This window comes from Pipistrellus kuhlii, unplaced genomic scaffold (assembly GCF_014108245.1).
Source record: "Pipistrellus kuhlii isolate mPipKuh1 unplaced genomic scaffold, mPipKuh1.p scaffold_m20_p_9, whole genome shotgun sequence".
NCBI lineage: Eukaryota > Metazoa > Chordata > Mammalia > Chiroptera > Vespertilionidae > Pipistrellus > Pipistrellus kuhlii.
The window spans coordinates 36832307-36860209 of NW_023425595.1; the positions used below are offsets into that span (position 1 = coordinate 36832307).

At 37.8% G+C, this 27903-nt stretch overlaps 1 protein-coding gene across 3 annotated transcripts in view; it reads right to left on the reverse strand.

Annotated features, from left to right (window-relative positions):
* Nucleotides 1-27903, reverse strand: part of NARS2 (asparaginyl-tRNA synthetase 2, mitochondrial) — a 114067-nt gene that overhangs the window by 61987 nt on the left and 24177 nt on the right. For 2 of the 3 annotated variants that reach the window (XM_036428308.2, XM_036428307.2), the window contains exon 6: nucleotides 2048-2142. The exons of the other annotated variant lie outside the window; for it this stretch is intronic. In XM_036428308.2, the coding sequence (XP_036284201.1) occupies nucleotides 2048-2142 (95 nt within the window). The remainder of the gene's footprint in view (nucleotides 1-2047; nucleotides 2143-27903) is intronic. 3 annotated transcript variants of the gene reach the window in all.

Genomic DNA, 27903 nt, shown 5'->3' on the forward strand with positions numbered 1-27903 from the left:
TTAATTAGCTTATTATGCTTTTATTATTATAGATAAGTCCTATTTTATTTTTTATAAATATATTTTATTGATTTTGTACAGAGAGGAAGAGAGAGAGATAGAGAGCTAGAAACATCGATGAGAGTCATCGATTAGCTGCCTCTTGCACACCCCCTACTGGGGATATGCTCGCAACCAAGGTACATGCCCTTGACCGGAATCGAACCCGGGACCCTTCAGTCCCCAAGCTGATGCTCTATCCATTGAGCCAAACCGGTCTCGGCCTATTTTATTTTTTAAAACTATACTTTGGCAGGAATAAGAAAATGGTTAATTATTGGAGGCAAGGATAAATATGAAGTAAAGACAGTATTTTCTATAAGTGATGCTGGGAAAACTGGACAGATACATGAAAAAAATGAAATTGGACCACTTTCTTAGACATACAAAAAGAAACTCAAAATGAAGACTTAAATGTGAGATCTGAAACCACAAAAACTCCTAAAAGAAAACATAGACAGTAAACCCTCTAACATCACTCTTAGCAATAACTTTTTGGATATGTCTTCTTTTTTCTTTTAATTTTTTTTTATTAAGGTATTATGTGTACATATCAATACTTTACCAATCCCCCCATCCCCCACTCTTATACATGCCCTCCCTCCCCAGAGTTTTTCGTCCATTGGTTATATCCACCATGACTTTCCATCCTGACTATATAAAGTATGTGACAAGATAAACATGAACACTATTCTATTATATATCCCCTGAGTTTCCCCAACGGTACATTTTAAGAACAATGGGAAACACATAAAGATTCCCTGGTTTTCACTGGAGCCATTTCTTCAGTCTGCAGGCCTATGCTCTATCCACTGAACCAAACCAGCTAGGGCTTCAAGAGATTAAAAAAAAAAAAAATGTTTTTATTGATTTCAGAGAGGAAAGAGGGATAGAAACATCAATAAGAGAGAATCATTGACCAGATGCCTCATGCACGCTCCCTACTGGAGATTGTGCCTAAAACCAGGCATGTGCTCTGACATGGCATCGAACTGTGACCTCCTGGTTCAATGGTTGATGTTCAACCACTGACCCACAGTGGTCAGGCTCTTCAAGAGATTTTTGAGCCTCAATCTCTATATGAGAAAACAAAGATATATAAAAGAAACCCAGTACTTATTAAATCAGCATTAAGAAATTAGGCACAGAATCACAGAATATAATCTAAGACTTAAACAGGACTTTAAAAATCTTTCTGTCCAATCCTGTTTTAAGGAAAAGGAAAGAGTATAGTGATTTTCCAGAGATTTGAGAATCGCTAAAATTAATATGACCTGCCCTTCTAAGACTTTCTAATTTGTCATATGTCTCTCATAATGGTTTTGTGGGTTAATTTCTTTATTAAGCCTAATTATTATTAAAACCAATTATTAAAAATATTTTTTTCTATTTGTTTCAAGTACCTCTGTTTTGTTTGTTTTTTTAATGAAATGGTTATTTCCTGGTTGAGGTGGGAATTATAACTTTATTTTCATAATATGATTAATTACATTTAAATTTTCACTATTTAAAAAAAAAAAAAAAGATTGGTAAGCCGAAATCAGTGTGGCTCAGTGGATAGAGTGTCGGTCAGCAGACTGAAGGGTCCCAGGTTCGATTCCGGTCAAGGGCATGTACCTTGGTTGCGGGTGTGAAGGAAGTAGCTGATCGATGATTCTCTCTCATTGACGTTTCTAACTTTCTATCCCTCTCCCTCTCTGTAAAAACTCAATAAAATAAAAAATAAAAAGATTGGTAAAATCTTAAAAAATCAACTTCATATTTCTAGTGGTACATTTTTCACTAAAAACAAAAGTCTAGACTAACATGAATTTTTTTTTTTTTTTTTTTTTTTTTTTTAGTAAGAAACTTGGGTATTGTCATGTCATTCCAAATGTACTTTTGGTGAATCCAAGTGGAGTAATTTCAATTTTTAGGTTTTAACATTGGGAAAGAAAGTATTATTTCACTCCCACTCAACCCATAATCAGTAGTCCATTAAAACAAAAGAGAAAAGAAAATTCTGTACCCTGACATCACTTCTAGGTGAAGTTGTCCCGAGACAGTTAAGAAAGCAGGAACATCAAAAAAATTCTCTTCAGGTACCTTTATTTTGCTTGAAGGCTGCAAATGAAAACATAAGCCACAAAAAGCTATTACATGCTTTGCTCTGATTTTCACACTTACACATATGCCACAACTAAAAATAATAACACAATTAAACAATGTGAGGCCAGTTCATGCTCATAAAAATAAAGATCATTCTCAGTACACACCTAACAGAAAAAATGTCTGCTTGAGAAATGCTTAAGTCAATGAAGTTTACTCCATATTTTCAAAACACAATAACCAAAGGACAAAGTACTTTTGTCACAAAATAGAAATTTTTAAATGTGAATAATTATAGAATCTCTTAAAATTTTGATGCATGATTAAGATTTAATTTTTTAAAGGGATGTAGGGTCATTATTCCATTTGAAATGGGTAGCAAAAAAGCTTTTATAACAGTCAAGGTAAAAAAATTAGAGTTCAAACACAATTTAAATAGTATAACCAACAAAGCTTCTGGATCAAGTTATGACTATTACACGTTAATTTTTTTGAAAGAAGCTAATTTACCAACCTTTGTGTTTCAAATTGTGCATTTATTTGAAAATGTTATATTGCAATGGTACAGTTACTATAAACGTGTAATAAAGTCAATTTTAAATATACAATAGAGGATGGAAGACTCCTTTTAAGAGAATTATAGAAACACATGGAATGAAGGTATCTTATTCAATACCACTGGTTGTTCTAAAAATACTACATGTCATGTACAGGTATGAATGTGCATTAATGAGAAATCCAGTTTAAAAATTACCAATTGAAATCATTCCCTTATTCTGTAGTTGCCTATTACTTTTCAATCCTACTTTGATATTGGTTTTAAATGTCCTATCATTGCTTTTTAAATAATAATAATATAATGATATTACATGTATCAAATTTTATATACTTTTACTAATACTTATCAGTTATTTTTTTATTACATTTATTGGGGTGACTGGTTAATAAAATTATATAGGTTTCAAGTATACTATTTTTGTTGTTAATCCTCAATTGAGAATATTTTCCCATTGATTTTATTTATTTATTTTTTTTTAAGAGAGAGTGGAAGAGAGGGTGGAAGAGACATCGATGTGAGAGAGATACATCACCTGGTTGCCTCCCACACGCACCCTGGCCTGAGCCTGCAACCAAGGTCCGTGTCCTTACCAGAATCAAACCTGAGCCACACTAGCCAAGGCTAACTTATATTTAAATAGATACAAACACATTAGTACTTCATTATGCCTTCCTATGTCATGCATACTATTTTACATACTGAAATTCATATTTTTTAATGAATTACTTCCTTTAGTTCTCATTTATATTACAATGAATGCATTACATTAATTTAAAAAAAACACCTGTGTATTAAGTTATATTACAAATACATTTTATTTCAGGATATTAAAAGGAAATTATAAAACATTTGTTTTACTAAATAATTGCTCTATGGTAACTGAAATAAGATAGTCGGAGAAAGATAAATATCACATGATCTCACTCATTTGTGGGATATAATGATCAACATAATTTGAAGAACAAGAATAGATTGATCTAGAGACAAACAGTAGGGGAGGGGGGGTTAGAGAGCAACTAAAGGACTTGTATACATGCATATCAGCATAACCATTGGATATAGACACTGGGGCGCTAGGGGCTTTCTGGAGTGGGAATGCTGGGGAGGGGTTCCAATCTGGTAAAAAGGAGACAAATGCAAAACTTTAAAGTTTAAAGTTTAGACAATAAAAAAAAATGCATTTCATATAAATAGTAAAAAAAAAAAAAAAAAAGTAATTGCTGAGAGTTGTGCCAGCAAAAATGGTGGGATAGGTGGTTCTGAAGATCTGTTCTTCAATAGAGAAAAACTGAAATAATGAGTTGAAACCATCAGAATCAACTATAGGAACTCAAATAGTCAAAGGTTTATAGTAAGCAAACAAATGCTGAATGGAGAGGAAACTTTAAAATGGTAGACTCCACTCAACAACAGCAGGTTGCACACTCAGTGTTCAAGGAACACTGTCCAGGGTACACCACATGCTAGGACAGAGTACAAGCCTCAATAAGTTTAAAAGATTGAAATCATGCATATTATATTTTTTGACTAGAATAGAATGAAACTAGAAATGTAAAATGGTGCATTACTTGGTATAACAATTTTGGTGGTTCCTTATAAAATAAAGAATAACTAATAACATACTAATTATACTCCTAAGTAGATACCTAAAAGAATTAAACCTAGGAACTCAAATAAATACTTGTACATTAATGCTTACAACAGCACTACTCACAGTTGCCAATAGTCAAAGGTAGAAAAAACTCATATGTCCAACAACAGGTAAATAGATAAACAAAATGTAATATATCTAAACAATGGAATATTCAGCCATCAGATAAAAATCTTATGCTAAAACATGGATAAATCTTAAAAACATTATACTAAGTAAAAGAGAGCCACAAAAAGCCTCATGTTGTATGATACTATTTATATGAAATATTTAGGACAGATATATCCATAGAGACTGACTAGTGAGAAATGGCAAGTGATTACTTATCGGGCATAGGGTTTTCTTTTGAGGTAATGAAAATGTTTTGGAACTTGATAGAGGTGGTAGTCACATAACACTGTAAATGTACTAAATGCCATGGAAATTTACCCTGTAAAATAGATAATTTTATGTTACAGGAATTTTACCTCAATTTTTAAGAAAGATATATAAACAAGTAATTATAGGATCTGACAGGGTAAAAAACTTCTAACATAGGATTATAAATTTAAGATTCGAAATCTTAGATACTTCTGTTAGTAATGAAGAAAGAATAAAATATATGAATTAAGCATCCAACTTTGTGACCTTGCCAATTGTGATAAATTGAAAAGTTGACAAATCTGACTACATTAAAATGACAAATTTGACATTATTAAAATTTAATAATGGCAGATACAGACAAAGTTAGCGGAAGAATGACAGATTTACAAATAAAACATTTCAACACCTAAAACTGACAAGTGCTCAATGGACAGAATATATAAGTACCTCCTGCCAAGGAAATAAAAATAAGAAAATAAGTTGCTCCGCAACTGGTCAAGGAATATGATTTCCAGAAAAAGCAGATTTACAGAAAGGGATATTCAAGATGTATAAGGAAACACTCAAATTCACTATGAATAGAGACATGCAAATTAAAGCAAGCATTTTGCCTGGCTGGTGTTGCTCAGTACAGAGCACTGACCCATGCACTGAGGGTCTCGGGTTTGATTCCCTATCAAGGGCATGTACCTGGGTTGTAGTTTGCTTCTGATCAGGGAACGTGTGGGAGGCAACCACCTGGTACTAGACTGTAGTTACTAGAGAGGTCTGTGTTAGCTTAATGGCATTAATGGCTCCAATTTTCCACATCTCTCCACATCTGCACCCCTTGGCATATAACACACTAACTCTGAGCTTGGCCATGTGACTTCTTTGGCCAAGGATAAGGTAACAAAATGGACAAAAATTATAGCTTGAAAAGTGCTTGTGCATTTTCACATTCTTTCCTAAATGATTCCACCACAGAGATCATGCCCTGATTAGCATAATAAAGGAATTTGAGGAATGTCTGGTGAAGGGTCATCTCATGAGGCCATCCTAGACCAGCCAGTTTCTAACCAACCCATCAAATGACCAAGCCCCACCCAGATCAGGACCACCCAAATGAGCTGTAGAAAGAATAAATGGTTTTGCTACAGAGTGATATGATACAAGGGTCTTGCAAAGACCAATAACAACAATGTGCTATGAACGAAAATATATTTATCTCAACTCTACATTCCTAAGGTTAAAAAAATATACATTCTAAAAAGATGTGGTACATTTACAACATGGAATACTAAGTAGCAGTAAAAAAGAAGGATTTCTTACACTTTGAGACAACATGGAGGGACCTGAAATATTATGCTAAGCAAAATAAGCCTGTCAGAGAAAAGTATCAAGTATCACATTATCTCACTCATATGTGGAATCTAATGAACAAAATATACTGGTGAACAAAACAGATCCAGAGACACAGAAGCATGGAACAGACTGACAAATTTCAGAAAGAAGGCGGAGACAGATAAGGTGGGTGGGGAGAGATTAATCAAAGAACTTGTATGCATATATACATAACCCATAGACATAGACAACAGTGTGGCGAAAACCTGGGAGAGGTTGGGGAGCGGTGGCGGGAGTCAATGGGAGAAAAAAGAGGGACATCTAAAATACTTTCAACAATAAAGATAAAAAAAAAATATATATATATATATATGTATATATATATATATATATATATTTATATATATATTTTAAAAATATATATATATACTTTTAGATACACATATTTCCACAAAAACCACCACAGCCAATATACACTAAACACTATGTGCCATGCACTGTGCTTAAGGAGTTTACAAGCAACCCAATGAGGTATTAGTAGCCCCACTTATAGAGGAAGAAGCTGAGACACAGGTTAAAAACTGAACTTGCTTAATGTGAGACAGAACATGAACAAAGTGGTCTGGCTCTAGAAACTCTATCCTTAGCTTCACCGTGATACTGCCACACAATATTTTCAGGAGCCACAAGAAGAGTTAACAATGGTTGATTCTAGGGAGGAAAACTAGATCACTGGGGAACAAAATTAGGATGGAATCCTTCTGTACTGTTAAAAGCTTTCTTTTTAACTATGAACTACATTAGCTATTAAAAGATAAACTTAAAATAGGATTTTTTAAAAAGTTGGATTCTGGCCTGGCCAGTGTTGCTCAGTTGGTTAGAGCATTGTCCCATATGCCGAAAGGTGTGGGTTCAATTCCCAATCAGGGCACATACCCAAGTTGCGGGTTCGATCCCTCTTTGGGGTGCATACTGGAGGCAACAGATCAAAGCTTCTTTCTTACACTGATATCTGTCTGTCTCTCTTTTCCCCTCTCTAAAATCTACAATAAAAAAAAAAAAAGCTGGATTCTGAGGTATTGTCAGCAATTACTCTAAGTAAACAGTATACTGGTTTTATTTCCTGTATATTCTTTAACACATAAACCGTAAGGATTTTATCTTTTGTCCTATAGTAACATGGATTTCTTTGATCAGATCAGCACCAACAGAAAAAAAAGTCAAGAACAAAGTATGAAACAAAGTTAAATATCAGGAAGATCTTAGATGGTTAAAAAAGTCTATCAACTATTAAAATGAAAATAGTTGGGGCAGGCCAACAGAAGAGAAGGCCAAAGGATACCGAGTTCTTTGAGATCAAGTTTACAAGTACACATCTCAGTATGCTAAGCAACTAGCCCAGTGCTAGAGACAAGTAGTAATTGTTCCACAAGTGCTTGCTGACTAGAAGAGTGAGATGAAGTGTGAGGAGAGGGTCAGCAATCGGGATCAGAGGAGACAAAGTCTGATGAGCACTCAAGGATGGCACCGAAAGCTCCTGTGGCACATTCAGCCATGAACACTGCTGGCAGAGTCCTGGCGGAGCTGGTCTACACATGCACCCTTAGTGTTATGTTTGTTTTCAAACGCAGGTGCTGACAAGTAGGTAGTACAACAGAAAGAAGTTATTTCTCACGTTAACTTTCATAACTATAGTGCCTAGAAGTAGTTTCTATTAGTTTTCCAGGAAAGCTGTAAATGGATATTTACTATGGTTTTTCTTTAATATCACCAAGAATCTTAACACCTATAAGAATTTTTAAAAATACAAAATGTAGTAATATATTTTGAATATATGGTTGTTAAGTTTAAAGTAGCTTAGAGAAAAAATTTAATTTTCTTCAAAGAAGTAAATGGAGTGACTATTATGAGTCTATCTCCCTCCTACCCATTCCAAGAAACACCTAATTTATAGATGTCCTGCATAATTAATTACAGTTTTGGGCTAAATATAAAAGACATCTTTTTTCCTCTGCCCAGTATCCCAACACCATCTACCTATTTCTGATACCCACCAAACAGGAAGATTGAGAAAATATGATAAAATAGTATTGTCAATATAATCTGACCACTACATCTTTTTCTTTCTCAAGGAAGTGACTCACTCAGTTTCAAAGAAGGCTTATATCGATGTACTCTCTTACAACCTCTGCTCTCACCTAGTTACCTCTGGGACAGTTTTATTTCCTTCTCTCTTGATGCTTGCAAGTCTCAAAATGATCCAAATCTACATCAAGCACAATGAGAGTTATGAGTTTTAAAGTAAAAATCAAACATAATCCTAAAAATGCCACATTTAGTTTATTTTTAGAAGTTTCTGAAGCAAAATATTGAGCTGTGTGATGACATTTGGTTGTTTATTGTATTGTTCTCTGTAATTTTCTCTATGTTCAAATTTATAAAAAACAAAACCACAGGTCAATATTTATAAGTCTTAAAAATGTTATCTCAAATGTCAATACTTTTTATTTTCTTCAAGCATAAAATAAGGTGTTTCTTATTCAGTTTCATTGTTTTTGTTTTGTTTAATTACTAGTGTTCCAGAAATTTTCATTAATAGTTGCCATATTTTATCTATCCGATGCACTAAATAGTCTTCTGGCTGTCCTGTGAATATAATTATTATATTTTTCTGAAAGGGCAAATGAATTATAAGATCTAAAATAAACCACTTAAAATTGAACTTTCCAAATTTCTAACCTTTCCAAATGAATAGATTCCTAGGTATCTGAAAGAAAACAAGACAACTAAACATAATAAATAAAACAAAAATCAAAGTATTTTACATACTATCAAAACATCATAATGACAAAAATCAGTAAGTATGATACAAATAATGAGATAACAAGCATTCTCTTCTTAAAATTTCATTTAATTTTTCCATCACCATTTAACCCCTTTATACCCGTAATCACCATATTGATGTCCGTAAGTTTTTTCTTTTTTGATCAATCCCTCTATCACCCCCACCACCCCTGAGCTGTCTGCCTGCTCTCTACCTATGAATCTATCTCTATTTTGTTTGATAGTTCAGTTATAACAAGCATTCTTGATGGTTTATATTCAGAAATATTTTTTCACAATGAACAAAAGCTCTGATTCCAAATATTTATTTCAGTGTTCAATACTTTATATTCTTTTATATTATATTTCTCCCAAATAAGAGAAATTATCAAAGACAAATGTTGAAGATGGGATAAGAGTCAATGAATTATGAATCATAATTGTAAGAATCACAGAAATTACTATGGATATTCTAGAAACACCAGAAATTTACCATATTATCATTATCCTGAAGTTCCTCAGGAAAAAACACACACACTTATATTCACATCTCTTTATATGCCACAATGTAAATAAAAAATTCTTCAACTTATTCCTGGTCGATACAATTATATAACCACCAAGCTGACCTAGCAACCTCTTACCTCAGTGATTTGAGATACTATCTTTATAGATTTCCATACAAACTTGGATCTATTTCTGAGCTTTTAGTTCTATCCCATTGGTTTATTTGTGTACCAATACTACACTAATTTAATTTAGAGACTTTAGCACATGTGTCAAACACAAGGCCCGCAGGCCAAATCCGTCCCGCCAGGCCTTGCAATGTGGCCCGCACCGCGCTGTCATCACTGCACTCTGCTGCGTTTCCATAACAATGACAGTTTATGACTGTTCAGTAAACCATTCAGCCCACGATTTAGGCTGGATTTTAGATTTTGGCCCCTTCTCTGATTGAGTTCGACACCCCTACTTACAGTATATTTTAGTTCTGATAACTAAAGCATTTTGACTGTATTCATTAGCATTAACTTTTCCAAGCCCTCTTCATTGAATAATAAATTCGTGCTTTATCTCAAATGCAGATATCTCCCATATTTCCAAGCTCTGCTTCAATTCATTTTTTTCAGTTGAACAAATATTTACGGTGATTATTATGTGCCAGGTACTAGGCTTAATGCAGGGTTACAGTAATGAATAAGAGAAATCATCCCAGAGGAACTATAATGTTTTTTATTTTCATGGGTTACTACTGTGAAACAAAAGATATTTAATATGAATCTCTCATCTTGAGTTTTTGAAACTTGTGAACATGTCTGGAGAAGGTTACATAGACAAAATCCCAATTTATTCACTCATGAATCAATTTGGTTTGTTAACAGCCTGAAGAAACTAACAGAACTTTCTCCAAGTTTCTTACTCCTTAGAAGTACTAGCTTCTCAAAAATAACTAGCTCACAGATTGATGAAAGAACTACCTGCTGATCATTTTAATGGCTGAGAATGGGTGAATGGGTGGGTGAGTATACCAACCATGTGTTCACAGAAAATAACTCACAAGCAGTATCCTGGACACCTACACTGAAAAGCCACTCAATACCACCACATACCTATTAGAACACGGAATGCTGTTGAGGCTGTGGAGCAATAGAAACTCTCATTGGTTTTTGGTAGGAATGTAAAAGATACAGCCACACTTTGGAAGACAGTTTGGCGGTTCCTTATGGAACTAAAAGTACTCTTGCCATTACCCCAAGAGCTGAAAACCTATATCCAAACGAAAACCTGCACACAGATGTTTATGGCAACTGAATTCACAATTGCCAAAACAGAGTGACCAAGATGTCCTTCAGGAGGGCAATGGATAAATAAACTATGGTGCATCCATACAATAAAATATTCAATACTAAAAAGAAATAAGCTATCAAGCCATGAAAAGACATGGATGAAACAAATGCAAATTACTAAGTGAAAGAAGCCATTCTGAAAAGGCTACACACTACATGAGTACAACTACAACTGACCCTTGATCTGCACAGATCCACTCATGTATGAAATCCTATCTGTGTTGTTCAAGGACTGACTGTATTTCCATCCATGACTGGGAATCCACCTACGTATGTGGAGGGTAAACTTAAGTTATTATGAAGATGTTCAACTGTGTGCTGGGTCAGTACCCTTAACCCCCATATTGTTCAAAGGTCAACTGTGTATCACATTCTGGAAAAGACAAAACTATGGAGATAATAAAAAGATCAGTTCTTACCAGGGGCCGGGAGGAGAGGAATGAATAGGCAGAACGTGGAAGGTTTTTAGAGCCAGGAAACTATTCCATATGACACTATGATAGTAAATACATGCCATTATACATTTATCCAAACATGGAGAATATACAACACCAAGTGAACTCTAATGTAAACTATGAATTTTGGGTGACAATGTTGCATTAATGTAGAGGAAGCATGTCAAACTGCAGCTGATAAATGATGTAGGGTAATCCTAATATACATAAAAACCCAGGTGGGGGTCACGAACAGAGGGATGACCGAACACCAGGCTAGGGAGCTGAGGGAGCGGGAGCTGAATAATTGGTGGCACATCGGTGAATGGCGAGCAATAACTGGCAAGCAGCTGGAAGGCAGACCTTTTGGTCCCTCCTACTGGCTCTCAGACTCCAATCAATCGATGGCAGAGGTGGGGCAGAACTGGGAACTGGCTCCCTTAGTAGTTCTGTAGGTTCAATCTTAAGAGGACAGGCCAAGCACCAGTGGACCAGTGCTGTTGGTCTCTTAGAACTTGGACTCGGGCACTGCGGCCACTTCCCCTCCCTAGACGCTCCACAAGGAAGAAAGGATTTTGCCAGCAGCGCCAGGGGCCACAAGTGGTGACTGCTCTCCCCATGCTTCCTCCAGGTACCTCGAGTCAGCCCCGCTCCAGATGAAGTGTGATCACTGCACATGGAAGGAATGTAGTAAAAAAAAACAAAAACTGATGACTAAGGGCCCGCCTCCATGAGCTCTCAGGAGTTTAAGGAGTTTAGCAGTGGTAAGGAGCAGGGAGCAGGTGGGCAGTAAGGAGCGAGGGGTTCCAGACTGTGAGAGGGATTTCCAACTGTCAGCTTAGGCCCATTCCCCTGTGGAACAGGCCTAAGCTGGCAGGCGGACATCCCCTGAGCTATCCCGGACTATGAGAGGGTGCAGGCCAGGCTGAGGGGCCCTCCCAGTGCATGAATTTCGTACACTGGGCCTCTAGTCCTATATAATAAAAGGCTAATATGCAAATTGACCAAATGGCAGAATGACAGGTCGCTTTGACGCACACTGACCACTGGGGACAGATGCTCAATGCAGAATTCACGCCCTGGCGAACAGGGGGAGTGCTGTTCAGCCATAAGCCCTGAGCCAGGTTCATGGCTGGTGAGCACAGAACCTCTCCTGCATCTGCAGCAGCACTAAGCCATCAGTCAGACATCCCCCAAGGGCTCCCAGACTGCCAGAGGGCACAGGCTGGGCTGAGGGACTGCCCCAACCCGAGTGTATGAATTTCGTGCACCGGGCCTCTAGTCAACTGTAACTTCTGTACCACTCAGGTGTGGGATGTTGATAATGGGGAAAGCTATGTATGTGTGGAGCAGGGGTATATGGGAAATATTCTTTGCTTAATTTTGCTGTCATCCTAAAACTGTTCTGAAAAATAAAGTCTGTTTTAAAAAGCCAGCTAATATATGGATCTCTATGATCTATATGCTACATCATTCATTTGCCAAGAGAAATTAGCTCATTTCTATCAGTCTCAGCAAATGTAAACAAATCAAGAATTCAGACAATGCTGGTAGCACCAGCAAGCTGACGAGGTCGTTGTATTCACGAGGGTACAACTTGATCTTCACTCTGCCTTCTTTACTGCAAAGACGAAACTCAGTCAGGAATGTAGATTGTTTTTATATATTTTACACTTTATAATTGTGCCAGAGCCTTCAGAATTAGATGATAAAACCAATAAACAGACACTGAGGAAAAGGACTTCATTATCACCACATTATCTAAAACATTCCTTATTAGGAACTTTGAGGCATATTATATCGATACTAGCAATAAGGAATATAACTTCACAGGATATAAACAAAAAATTCAATTTCTACACATGTTAAAACTCTTAAAAAGGCAGATTTTTATGCAGGGGTTAGCAAGGTTTAAGGCACTGTAAAAATTGATAATTTACTTATGATACCCAAAGGGTATTACATTTCTACTAAAAGTGTTTGCAAAAATACTACTAAAAGCCTGCTAATGTTATCTTTTGTTCTCTAGTTTTTCTATTGCAATATGCAACACATATGAAGAAAAGAACAGAAATGTACAGTTTGACAATTTATCACAAAATAAATGCCTATGTGACTACTTCCCACATCACAAGACAGAACATAACAACCACTGGGAAGACTGGTGTCACATCCCTCAATAATTCCTCTTTCCTCCCCAAAGGTAATTATTACTCTGATTATCAAAACACTATATTACTTTTCTAAGAAGGACAAACTAAACCCAAAATTAGTTGAAAAAAGGAAATAAATATCTGAGTGAAAAATAAATAAAATAGAATCTAAAAATACCAAATCCAGACAAGGAAAATGCAAGAAAAGAAAATTATACACCAATATTCCTGATGAACACAGATGTAAAAACCCTTAACAAATATTAGAAAACCAAATTAAATAATACATTCAAAGAGTCATACACCTCGGTCAAGTGGGATTTACTTCAGTGACCCAAAGATGGTTCAACATCTGCAAATCAATCAATGTGATACAGCATATTAACAAAATGAAGGCTGAAAATCATATGATCATCTCAATAGGCTCAGGAAAAGAAATTTCTCAAAACTCAACATCTTTTCATGACAAAAAGTCTCAACAAATTGGGTGTAAGAGGGGAATGTACCTCCACACAACAAAGGCCATATATGACAAGCCTTTATGTTATAACAGCTAACATCATACTCAATGGTGAAATACTAAAAGCCTTTCCTCTAAACTCAGAAATAAGATGATGATGCTCACTTTACTAATTTTATTCATCACAGTATAGGAAATTCTAGCCAGAACATTTAGACCAGAAAAAAAAAGAAAAAAAAAAGGCATCCAAATCAGAAGGGAAGTAAAACTGTCACTATTTGCAGATGACATATTACATAGAGAGAACTCTAAAGACTCCAACCAAAAACTACTGGAACTAATAAATATTAGGTCTAGTAATAATTAATGTCGTTTTCTAATACTTTTTTAAATCGAATTTATTTAAACAATACAACAAAATTTAATCAACAATATAGTTGCCGTTGTTTTCTACTACTTGTGCCCAACGCTCAGGAAGCATTTTAATCCCTCTGTTGTAAAATTCTTGTGATTTTGATGCAAAAAATTCGGTCAATGCATTTTTGAGGCATTCTTCATTATTAAATTTTTTTCCAAGAAGAAAGTTTTGCAAAGAACGAAACAAATGGTAATCGGAAGGGGCAATATCAGGAGAATATGCAGGTTGAGGGAGAACTTCCCATTCCAACTGGCGCAGTTTTTCAGCAGTGATTCTTGCAGTATGCGGTCGTGCGTTATCGTGGTGAAGAATTACGCCCTTCCGATTAATCAGCGTGGGTTTTTTTCCCTTAAAGCTTGGGCTAACCTTTCCAATTGGGCACTATACACTGCACTTGTAATGGTTTGGTTAGATGGTAAAAGTTCATAATGAAGAATTCCTTTAAAATTCCACCAAACACACAACATCACTTTTTTCGCATGCAAGTCAGGTTTTGGCGTGGGCTGCGGAGCCGCATTTTTGTCCAACCATTGAGGCCGCCTTTTCAAATTAACATACAGCACCCATTTTTCATCTCCGGTAACAATTTGCTCTAAAAACGGCAAACGGTTTTGATGAGAGAGGAGCGAACTGCAAATTGTGACTCTTTGATTACGGCTGTTGTCGGTCAACTCATGAGGAACCCATTTTCCAAACTTTTGGACTTTGCCAAGTGCACGCAATTGATTGGAAATTGTTTTTTGTGAACAATTTAAAGTTGTCGCAAGCTCTTGTTGGGTAATTTGAGGATTTTGCACCAAAAGAGCTTGAAGAGCTTCTTGATCAAAATTGGACACATGGCCTCGACCACTCTTGTCATCTAACGAAAAATTTCCCTCGCGAAATTTCTCAAACCAACGCTGGCATTTTCTGGCGCTAACTGCATCTTGACCAAGAGCACTACAGATATTTTTTGCAGCCTCACTTGCTTTTCTTCCTAATTGGAACTCGTAAAGCATGCAGTGCCGAATATGCTCTTCATCCGCCATCTTCTTAGCCCTAGTTTTGCAACAAAAACCAAACCAAACACAAACTTTTTCAAGCAAAACTTGTTAATTGCACTTCACACGTTCTATAGATACCACGTGTTTGAAGGTTATGTCAATACAAGTCAACGCCAAGCAAGATATGTTAAAAAACGACATTACTTATTACTAGACCCGATACATTCAGTAAAACTACAGGATACAAAATCATCATATAAAAAGTCAATTCTAGCTGATTTGGCTCAGTGGATAAAGCGTTGGCCTGCAGACTGAAGGGGCTCAGGTTTGATTCCAATCAAGGGCACTCATCCCAGTTGCAGGTTTAATCCCTGACCCCATTTGGGGTGGTGCAAAAGGCAACAAATAGAAGTGTCTCTTTCACATCAATGTTTCTCTCTCGCGCTGTCTCTATCCCTTCCTTCTCCTCTCTCTAAAAATCAATGAAAAAATATCCTCAGATGAGGATCAACAAAAAAATAAAAATAAATAAACGTGTTTCTATACACCACCAACAAACTAGCAGAAAGAGAAATAATGATAATGATTTTTTTTAACATCCAGTGTGACAAACGGAAGCACACATACAGCACTTGTGCTGCACACTTAAGTGTAGTTGCTGTCCCAAGGAAAAGCACTGATCTGATTGTGTGAGCTGAGAGTTGGGAAAGCTGCTTTATTTCATGGAACACCAATTTTACCTGAAAGAGTGGCTGACATGATTATTCAGTCTGGATATTTGGCTAATCTTTTCTCAAAACTGAATGAAGGGAGCTTATCACAGCAGGAAAAACAACTGACAGCATTTTTTAAAAATATATATATATTTTATTGATTTTACACAGAGAGGAATTGAGAGGGACAGAGAGTTAGAAACATCGATGAGAGAGAAACACCGACCAGTTGCCTCCTGTACACCCCCCACTGGGGATGTGCCCGCAACCAAGGCACAGGCCCCTGACCAGAATTGAACCCAGGACCTTTCAGTCTGCAGGCCGACGCTCTATCCACTGAGCCAAACCGGTCCCGGCACAACTGACGGCATTTTTAAACAATGATAAAATGTGAGCTTTTTAAACAAAAATTGAGATTTTTGGAAAATATGAATCTATCTACCCTTGTGAACTTGATAGCTTCCAAATCTTTAAAGACTTTTTAAAATGAGTCTGAGAGTGCTATTAATGAATGTGATTTTTGATACTGTATAAAATAAAATGCATCAACAATTAAAAGGTCTGTGCAACTAAGATTACCAATATTACCCAAGTAAGTGTATGGTGCTACAAAATCATGCACGGTTAAAGATCCACTCAAACTGTAAGCTACACAAAGGATTTCAATGTAATGGAGTATGAGAGGATGAAAATATATCTGTTATAGTAAGAACTGGGAAGACTATGCCAGGCACAAGCAAGAGCCAGCAGAGAGATCAGTATATTATGATGCTAGTACAGATTCTACATTGCAAATAATCTTTTTTAAAAATATATATTTTATTGATTTTTTACAGAGAGAAAGAGAGAGGGATAGAGAGTTAGAATCACCGATGAGAATCATTGATCAGCTGCCTCTTGCACACCCCCCACTGGGGATGTGCCCGCAACCAAGGTACCAGAATCAAACCCGGGACCTTTCAGTCCACAGGCCAACGTTTTATCCACTGAGCCAAACTGGTGTCGGCACAACTAATCTTTAAGAAACAAACATTTGTTGAGTTGTGGTATCTTATCAAAGAATAGGCACAATAACCTGAAAAAGCTATTAAAATACTCCTTTTTTCAACTACATAGCTATATGAGGCTAGATTTTCTTAACATACGCCATCCAAAACAAAAGACGGTAACAGATTGAATGCAGACAGAAGAGAATCCAGATGTCTTATATTAGTGCAAATATATAAAACTAGAGGCCTAGTGCACAAAATTTGTGCAGGGGTAGGGGTGGTGGGGAGGGGGCGGTGTCCCTCAGTCCAGCCTACATTCTCTCCTATCTGGGACCCCTCAAGGGATATCTGATTGCCTGATTAGGCCTGATCCCCATGGACATCCCTTTCACAATCCAGGACTGCTGACTCCCAACTACTCACCTGCCTGCTTTCCTGATTGCCCTTAACTGCTTCTGACTGCCAGCCTGATCACCCCCTAACCACTCTGCTGCCAGCCTGATTGATGCCTAACTGCTCCTCTGCCAGCCTGTTTGCCCCTAACTGTCCCCCCTCTGACCTGGTCCCCCCCCCCCCCACTGCTCTCCCCTGCAGGCCTGGGTCCCTCACAACTGCCCTTTTATGCAGGCCTCGTCACCCCCAACTGCCCTATCCTGCTGGCCATCTTGTGGTGGCCATCTTGTGTCCACATGGGGCCAGGATCTTTGACCACATGGGGGCAGCCATCTTATGTGTTGGAGTGATGGTCAATCTTACTCTTTTTATTAGATAGGATAGAGGCCTGGTGCATGGGTGGGGGCCAGCTGGTTTGCCCTGAAGGTGTCCTGGATCCGGGTGGGGGTTCCCTTGGGGTGTGGGGCTGCCTGGGTGAGGGACCTGTGGTGGTTTGCAGGTTGGCCACTCCCCTTGGTGACCCAAGTATAGGCCCTGGTATCTGGGATTAATTTATCTTCCACAATTGAAATTTGTAGCCTGGAGCGGAGCCAAGCCTTCTGCTTGCTCTGTGGTGGCAGCCATTTCTGTTGGGACTTATGTATCTTCTATAATTGAAACTTTATAGCCTTAAGCAGAGGCCTGGGCTGGCCAGGGCTTTCTCCAAGCTTGGCTTTCTCCATTGCCAGGACAATCCTAGCCTCCTGCTCTTTCTGGCTCTGAGGCTGCCATTATTTATGTTTGGATTTATTTATCTTCTATAATTGAAACTTTGTAGCCTTGAGTGGAGGCCTAGGCTGGCAAGGGCAGGTGGAAAGGTTGGCTTCCTCTGTAGCCTGGGAGACCCAAGCCTCCCTCCTGCTCTCTGTGGCTGTAGCCATCTTGGTTGGGTTTATTTGCATACTCATTCTGATTGGCTGTTGGGCATGGCTTGTGGGTGTAGCAGAGTGATGGTTAATTTGCATATCACTCTTTTATTAGATAGGATACCACTTTTCTCACTAATTCTTTTTATTTTAGAAAAAAATATATTCATCTTTCATAAAAATATTTATGCTAAATATAATGAGTTTATTACAATTAACTTTAAATGAAGTAATAAATATTTAAAATTTTATCTCAGGTTTGATTTCTAATATGTAAATATCAAGAATAAAACTCATATAAACAAAAACTCTTCAGGGTCCTTTTTAGTGTAAAGAAGTAGAGAACTGCTGTACCAAAACACTCATCTCCCCTCACAGGAAGCAAAATGAGTTTCTTAACATAATCAAGGACTAAACAAAGCCTTAATAAATAGAAGGTGGCCAAATGGAAGACTGAAGTCTCATGGTCTTCAGTATTTCTGAAAACCTCCAATCAAACCTCAAGCCTCCTGCCAGAATGATCTATATAAAACAGAAATTTTGATTACTTTAAAAACAGTGCAAAAATTCTTTGATGGTTCCCCATGGCCTCCCTTGAACTAGTATAAAAGAAACTTCATCTTCTGGCATTTATCTCTCTAAAGCTTTCTCACTCTAATTCATACTCACATTGTACACTCTAGTCTTTTTAACTGTAAAATGTTCTCATTGCCCAGCTGGTGTTGATTAATGGTTCACTGACCTATGAACCAGGATGTCACAGTTCGATTCCTGCTCAAGGAACAATCCCAAGTTTCCAACTCAGTCCCGAGTGGGGGGGGGGGGGTGCAGGAGGCAGCCAATCAATGATTCTCTCTCATCATTGATGTTTCTATCGCTCTCTCCCTCTCCCTTTCTCTCTGATACACACACACACACACACAGTGGCCAGATTATTATGATCTCTGAACACATAACAATCTGGCTACTCAGTGTGTGTGTGTGTGTGTGTGTGTGTGTGTGTGTGTGTGTGTAGCCTGGTGCATGAATTCGTGCATAGGTGTGTCCGGTCAGCCTAGCCAGGGAGGGGACATGGGCAGTTGGCCAGCCTGCCTGCTGGTCAAAGTGCTGGCCAAGGGGACAATTTGCATATTAGCCTTTTATTATATAGGATATACACTGAGTGGCCAGATTATTATGATCTCTGAACACATAATAATCTGGCCACTCAGCATGTGTGTGTGTGTGTGTGTGTGTGTAATAATTTAACATATATTAAAGTTCTCATTAACCTCTCAGTTTTCATAGTATATGCTCCCTCTCCCCAGAGGTTCACCCACTCTGTGCCTAGGCTAGGAAAGATGACCTTCCTATGTACTTCCATACTAACCTGCATATACCTGTCATACACCCATCCAGGCATTGTACTAGACTATGGAGACAGAGTAATGAATAAGACAATTCTCTTTAAGAGCTTCCATTGTCTAATGGGGAACAAAGAAGATGAACATGCAAAGAAACAAGATGTTGGGATAAGTGAGTCAGGGATGGGTGGAGTGGGGAGGGGCAGTTCTTTGAAACATGCAAGCAGAAACCTGAAGGATGAGAATGCATTTGGGATACTCTGTCCTGAGAAGAATATTCCAGGAACAAAGAACAACCTTAAGAACAGGAGGTGGGAAGGGGGCTTTACATATTTGAGGAGTAGAAGGTAGGTTACTATAGCCTGAGAAGATCAAGCATTAGTGTGTTAAAAGACTCTGTTGGAGAGGTAAACAGAAGTGAGATCACTGTAGTGCTTTATAAATCATAAGGAGTTTCAATTTTAAGAACACAGAGTAACCACTGAAATGTTTTAAGCAGAGTTGTGGAATATGTATTAAGATAACACTAGTGTCTGAGAAGAGACTAGATAATAGGAAAAAAGACAGTGGCTTGAATTAGACAGGTAATGTTGGAAATAAAATGGAGGGGTTGAAGATGTATGATTAGCTAAGTCAATAGAATGTACTGATAAATTAGATGTGGCAGCAGGGGAAGCATGAATTAAGTTTCACTTCTAGGTTCTTAACTTAAGCAATTGAGCAGGTAGCAGTGACTTTTATTGTGAAAGACGAGAAGCCAAAGAGCCTTTGGAGGGAAGAAATTGAGCTATATTTAAGACATATTATGTTTGAATGTATACTGAACATAACAGGAAAAATGTCAAATATGCAATTGCTTCAACAAATCTGCAGCTCAGAAAAAGGCTGGAGCTAGAGGTAAAAATTTGTTGTTATCACCTAACCAGTGTGTCTCAGTGGTTGAACATCGACTCATGAACCAGGAGGTCATGGTTTGATTTCTGGTCAGGGCACATACCCGAGTTGTGGGCTTGATTCCCAGTAGGAGGCATGCAGGAGGCAGCCGCACATCATCACTGATGTTTCTCTCTCTCCCTCTCCCTTCTCCTGATTAAAATCAATTAAAAAAATTTTTTAAAAAATTTAGTTCTCAGTATTTACGTGGTACCCAAAGCCTTGGAAATGGGTAAGATTACTGGGGTAAAGATGACAGATTAGTGCTTCTCAATGGTGGTGATAATATTCCCTAATAAATATACTGGAATTTATAGGGGCATTGAGTGGGCAGGAGTCAAGGTTGTCTGTAATGTGTACAAAGTCCTACATAACTAAGACTTTTCCTGAAATTTCCCAACTTTCTAATGTTCTGCTAGAGATTCATATAAATAATGGATATAAAATTATCAGCCAAACAAATACAGTTTAGAACTACCTGATTAAACAGAGTCATTACTTCTATCTAATTTATATACTAGATCTTGGTATAAGATCGATTTCGTTTGGGAAATACTTTTGAGAAAAAACATTTGAGAATTACAACGGGTTATTTTAAAATCCTTCCTACTCTTTATATTCTGATTCAGCTAAACTTTCCAAGATTATATACAGTTTATTAGAGCAACACAATTTAATGTAGCTTTTCTCCATTTTGTATTGAAATAGGATGAATTCCAATTCTAAGCAAGGATACAGGCAGAACTTCCTTTTTTTTATTAGGGAGCCAGCCCTATGTATACTCAGTGGTTGTCTAGATGCTGGCCTTGAGAACAATACAGTTCTATCCAATTAAAAAAAAATGCACCTGACATGGTATTGAGATTGTGGGCATATCTGGTCTCTGGCCTACAAGGTGAGACAGCTAAGCTTATCTTCATCATTCTTCAAACGGGCTAAAGCAAACTAGAAAGCAACATTTTATCTAGGAAGAACAGCAGAAAATTCCAAACAACAGTTTGTTGCAAAATAGGGGTGTTTTCCTTCTCAGAACCTTTAAATTAAATAACGACCTGCCCCTAAAGCCTCTAAAGCCTCGCAGTCGTGTAGGGTCCGCCTGTGTGTGGTACTCTTGTGGCTGTCCTGGCCAGATATTTCAATAAATCTTTGCCTGCTTTTTTAAATAAATCATCAGCCTCTGGTGGTCTTATTCTGAACCCAGGGTTCAACCCCACAACAGTACAAAAATTTTTTTTTTTTTGCCAGCTTTTCCTGCCACTGGAAAACAGAAGATGCAGAGCCAAGAAAAGGGAAACCAAGAACTACCAAAAATGTTTAAATGTGTGTATCCCAGTGAGTTTCGTTATCATGAAGGTCTAAAATCCTCCTGTTTCTTTGAGGATTTCCAAGAAAAGATAAGTATTTGAATTGTCCTCCAGTTATCTGTTCTCATAGCAGAATATAGCTGAGTAATTTTAAAATCTCAAGGGAATGAAATAGAAAAACCCACACAAGTCTGACTCCGCCTTGTGTAAAACTGCCCTGGGGAGAGAGTAAGCAGCAGTTAACTGAAGAGTGGAAAGGAATATATTCAACAATGGAAAATTCATTTGATTGCCATAGGTACTGATGCACCCACATTTATTTTATCTCCTTTTACTCTTTTTTCCATCTTCTACTTTACCCTCCCACAGTACATTTTTCTCTATTCTATTTACTCATAATTCCTTAAAGGAAAAGTTGAGAGCAGAATACATAAAAATGAAGCACAGCCCAGAAACCTATAAAAAGGTCTAAAATCAAAACTGCATGCCGTTGCCCTAATCTGCAATTTCCTTTAAGAACACGAGGGAAGCCCTGGCTGGTTTGGCTCAGTGGATAGAGCGTCGGCCTGGGGACTGAAGAGTCCCAGGTTCAATTTTGGTCAAGGGCATGTGCCTTGATTGTAGGCACATCCCCAGTGTGTGTGTGTATGTGTGCAGGAGGCAGCTGATGGATGCTTCTTTCTCTCATCGATGTTTCTAAGTCTCTCTCTCTCTCTCTTTCTCTCTCTCTCTCTCTCTCTCTCTCTCTCTCTCTCTCTTTCTCTCTCTCTCTCTCCACCCCCCTCTCTTCCTCCCTCCCTCCCTCCCTCTTCCCCTCTGTAAAAAAATCAATAAAAGAAATTAAAAAAAGAACATGAGGGAAAAGAGCGAACTCACCACCTGTAAGCTCCACATAACCAGTGAATATATCCTCATTTCTCCCTTTATTCCACCTGAGGGTTTTATAGAAGCTTTGCCTTTTATGATACACATGATAAAGAATCAAAGAAACTTTGAGGTAGATGAGAACTTAATACACTTTTCCTTTTACCTATATTTAAGAAGGACCCTGAAGATTTAAAATGTCGTGTTAAACATTAAGCCAAATGGCATACACCACCAGTTTTTGGCAAGACCAGTCAGAGAATCCAGATTCTTCAGCTTCTAGAACAATCATCTTCCTAATATACCAGGCTGTTTCCTATTTTTTTCCTTGTGGGAAAGGAATAATGCTCCAGTATTCAAAATGCTTTTATAAAAAAGTATATCAGTCTTTCCTAAGTATGGAATTTTGATCATGTAAAACAAAACATAGGCTCCAAAGATTTGTGGTTTGGTCATTTTATGTTCCCCACTGAGTTGTGTTTCAAAGGGGGTTGCTATATCACGCTACAGAAATTGCCCTGGCATGCCGTCAGACTGTTATCTCGCTTATAACTAACGCCTAGGGAAACAGGCTCCATAAACTGCATTTTACATTGTTATGTTATGTTATGTTATGTTATGTTATGTTGTGTTTTGAGACTTTCTTATTATTAACGAGTTATCTAAGTAGGCCTTTTGCTGGTCTAATAATTTCTAATGTTTTCATACTTTGTAACAGTTACTAATGTGTGTGTGTACACTGAACTTCTAGTATAAAAATAAATCTTTCTTAAAATAAGGATTCATTTACATTCCAGAACACCCACTAATCAGAAGACCCACTCTCAGCCCTGAGAAAGGTTTCATTTGGGCAACTCTTTGGTCAGCAGGAAAGGAGCTGTTAGTTCAGACTGTTTGTAAACAGTCTGCTTTCCCGCTGAGAAAGTGAGAATGAACAAGGCAAGGGAAGAACCAAGAAAAGAACCAAGGGCCCAGTGAGGCTGGAACAAAACAAAAGGTGGTGTTTTGTTTTTTTTTCTTTCAGAAGAGAAACAATGCAAATTGCCAAAAGTCAGATTTGCTGCCAAAGGGGTACGGAAAAATGTACCAAACATTTTCCTCACTATCATTAACAAAATATTGATTTTGGCTTATTAGTTGTTAGAATGGGTTAAAGATAGATCTGAGGTGTCCCAGACCATTATCTATCTTCTCACCCCATTTTCTAGGCCCGTCTGTGAAAGTGAGTAAAGAAAACCTTATTTAAAAAGGAGTGGGGAGGCCATAAAGGGAAGATTCGCTGCAGCTTATGGAACCAGCGGGAAGAAGGCTGTTTCTTCCCTTCTTGCCTCAGCAACAGCAACTGCCCTCTCTGCTCATGGCCAATAAGAAACTGCCCAAACTTCAAACTCTTGCTCTCCACCAATGGACTCCTATTCAAAACAACCCTTCCCATTTTCTCCTGGAACTCAATAAAACTGATAGCCTTTTTGCTTCCTCAGACTTGCCTATGGTTCACTATAGTTTGCACGTCCCAAATTGCAATTCCTCTGTTATTCCCAAATAAACTCAGTTGGTCTTTTAAGGGTGACAGTCCCTAAACAACTTGTATCAAGTAAATAAATATTTTCAAGTAAATAAATATTTTCTCCCACTTATTAAGATGAAGGAAAAAAATGAGAATCTTGGGAGGAGGTTGTAAGAAGGAAATATTCAAGTAGTCACGGCAAATTTGGAATACTGCTTATCAAAAAAATCCTTTCTGATCATGAAGCTTTGGTTCCAAACCTTTTCTTCACCTTTAACATCTAAAATATTTTCTTTTATTCTGTCCTTTCTATTTTTATAATTGCTAACAAGATCCAGTGCATATCACTTACATCTAGATGTAATATCAATGGCCTCTTCTCCTACCACTTCCATTTCTAACCTATTCTTTCTGCCTTCATCAAGTCTTTCCCATGCTTACAAATCCTCATTGGTTCTGTAGTATGTCTTCTTTGTCCTAACCTACCTTACCACTCAGGGCTTCTTTCCCACTGTTCTCCATTTTAAAAACACTCAAAAAACAGAAAAACATTGATAACACCTTCAAATTCAACTGCTCTTGTTCCTCTCATTTTGCCTTACTCATTCTTACTTTGCTTATGCTGTATTCCCCTCCCCCCCAGAATGCACCTGCCCCTCTCCCCAAGAAATAATACTTTATTAATCTTTTATCACTTAAGTCTTATACTGCTTTATATTATTACTCAACTGTGTATGTATCCGTCTCCTCACTGGAATATAAGCTCCCTCTTGGCAGCTCTCAAAGTCAGTAACTTATATAAAGGCTACTTGTATTCTAAACTTGTCATACTATAGCATTCACTACATAATGAAATGATATTACTTTTGTCTTTATATTAGGTTCAAAACATTGTATTATTTTCTTTTTTCAGCTGAGTGCATATAAAGCTTATATTATCTATATTTCAATAGATTGGCTATCAAAAGAGTGTTGCACCTTATAAAGCTGAAGGTTGTGGACCCATATAATCTACATCTACTTCCACTTCCTTATACTGTGTGTCCTTAACTCCCACAATTCTTCCCCTCCTTCACTGTACTCCATCTACACTGGCCTTTGTGGTGATTTCTTGAAAACTTCAGGCACAGTGCCTCCCAGATCAGGGTGGGAGTTCCCTTGGGGAATGGGGTGGCCTGGGCAAGGGGCCTCTGGTGGTTTGCAGGCAGGCCACGCCCCTACGGAGTGAGGGTCCCCTCTGGGGGGGTGTGGCCAGCCTGGGGGAGGGGCTGAGGGCCGGTTTCAGGCTGGCCACACCCCCTCGGGGTGGGGGTCTTCGCTGGAGCGCCTGGCCATCCTGGGTGAGGGGCTGATGTCTGTTTGCAGGCTGGCCAAGCCCCCCAGCAGGGATCTTCATCCCATAAGTGTGTGGCTAGCCTAGGTAAGGGGCTGAGGGCCATATTCAGGCTGGCCACGTCCCCCAGCAACCCAGGCCCCCAGCCCCTCCTTGAGCAGAGGCCAGGGTGGGTGGAAAGCTTGGCTTCCTCCATTGCCAGGGGCAACCCAAGCATCCTGCTTGCTCCAGCTCCATAGCCGCCTCCATCTTTGTTGGGATAATTTGCATACTCACTCCTGACTGGCTGGTGGGCATAGTAAAGGGATGGTCAATTTACATGTTTCTCTTTTATTAGTGTAGACAGCTAAATGGTCCTTGATACTGAAGTCGTCTGCAGACTCAGCTGAGCTAGACAACCAAGATGACTTCTTTAACCACATGTCTGGTGCCTTAGCTGGGATGGCAGAAATAGCTGGGTGCTAGCCAGGAATCTTTGTCTCACTACTTAACTTTCCCATATGACTTGTTTGGGCTAGCTCAAAGCACAGTGGTCTCCTGGTGGTCAGACTTCCTACATGACACAGGCTTCCTCCAGAACTCACATTCCAAAAGACAAAAGTCAGAGTTTGTGAGGTTTATGACCTTGCCAAGGAAGCTTCATTTCTACCTTGCTCCATTGGTTACACAGAATCCACTTGAATGAAGTGTGAGAAGGGACCACAGCAGGGCATAAATACTGGAAAGCAGAGTACACTAGTGAGCTATCTTCAGATTGTTACCACAATACGTAAAATGCTACAGCTTTTACTTTTTTTACTGTAAATATTTCATTTATTGTACCTCTCTTTCCACAAAGATATACATTCTTGAGGAAAAAGCCGTCTGTATACTTTTTCACGACTATATTCCTATCACGTGTTATGTACTTAATATTAATTGGAAAAAAGAATTTTTGCATTAGGTAAATGATATGCATAAATAATTTACCCTATATGCTTACTTCTCACCCTGGGTTTTTCCCTTATTCAAACTCCAATCAACTTAACTTCCTGGAAAGGAACTTGGGTAATTTTAGAAGAAGAAAGTGAAAGACAAAGTTGGAGGCAAAAGTCAAAGGCAGAAATATAAAAAAAAGAGTCACAAATGGCTTACTTTGCCCATACAGACATCTTTGATCACTGCAGCACCTGAAAATTCTCCTAGCACACTTATAAAATAGTAGAAGCCTGGTGTACAAAATTCATGCCTGATTGTCCCCTAACAGCTCCCTTGCCGGCCTGATTGATGCCTAACTGCTCCCTTGCCAGTCTGATGGCCCACAACTGTTCTCCCCTGCTGGCCATCTTGTGATGACCATATGGTGGTGGTCATCTTGTGGTGGCTATTTTGTGATGACATCACAGTGGCCATCTTGTGATGATGTCACCTAGGCTTTTATTACATAGAATGAACCAGATTTTATATTTAATAATACTATATAAATAATTCTGTATAATTACCCTTATAAAACCCAATTAAATAGTTATGCTGTCTATAATTTCATGTGTCTGCTTTGTCTGTTGGATACAAAATAATTTCTTGAGAACCAGCTCATTTTAATTTTTAAAAACAAATTTTAATTTAGAATTTTCAACAATACAAATCTACACATACTAATATAACAGAATAAACTGAACTAGTTAGTGAATTCTCCTAGTTGGTAGAGACAAAACAGCTGTGATATGGGGATAAAAGGGTGTTGGTCATGATCACTCACTTTCTAAGCCTATGTCTACATTTGATGTCATACATTTAGCAGTTTCTCCAGGGGCCATAGCTTTCAATATTGACTATATTAGAAGCACCTGGAAAGCTTTAAAAATCCCCCATGCCAGACTGCATCCCAGACTAATTAATCTGAATTTCAGAGCCCAAGCATTCATACTTTTTAATGTTCCTTGGTGAATTCAATATACAGTAGAGACTCAGAATCATTGTCTTAAACTCTTTCTTCTCCTTTACTCCATCAGTCTTTTCTAAACTAGTCGTGGGGGAGGTTGGGGGGGGGGGGAGAGGGAAGAAGAGGAATAAAATGAGAAAAAAATTAATTTATTTTAAAAAGGCAAAAAAAGGGAGGGATTATTTTAAAAGAAACAAAAGAACAAAAGGCACAAAATAAGATGGTTAAAAATCAAAATACCTAAGCAATTACAATGAAGATTAGTGGACTAGGTTAAATAGTAAAAAGAGAAAGGACTAAGGGCTACAGCAATTAATTTTTTAAAAATCTGAGCTATATGCTATTTCCAAGATACACATTTAAAACATAAGACAAAAAAAAAAAAAAAGTCTGAACAAAAGGATGAGTGACAGTAAAAAAAAAAAAAAAAAAAGTCTAACAAATACTGATCAAAACCAACTATGGTTAAATTAATATAAAAAAAAAACAGATCATAAAAGAAAAAGCTGTACTTGGGGATAAAAAGATGACTATAAAGTTAAAGGTTTATTTGATCA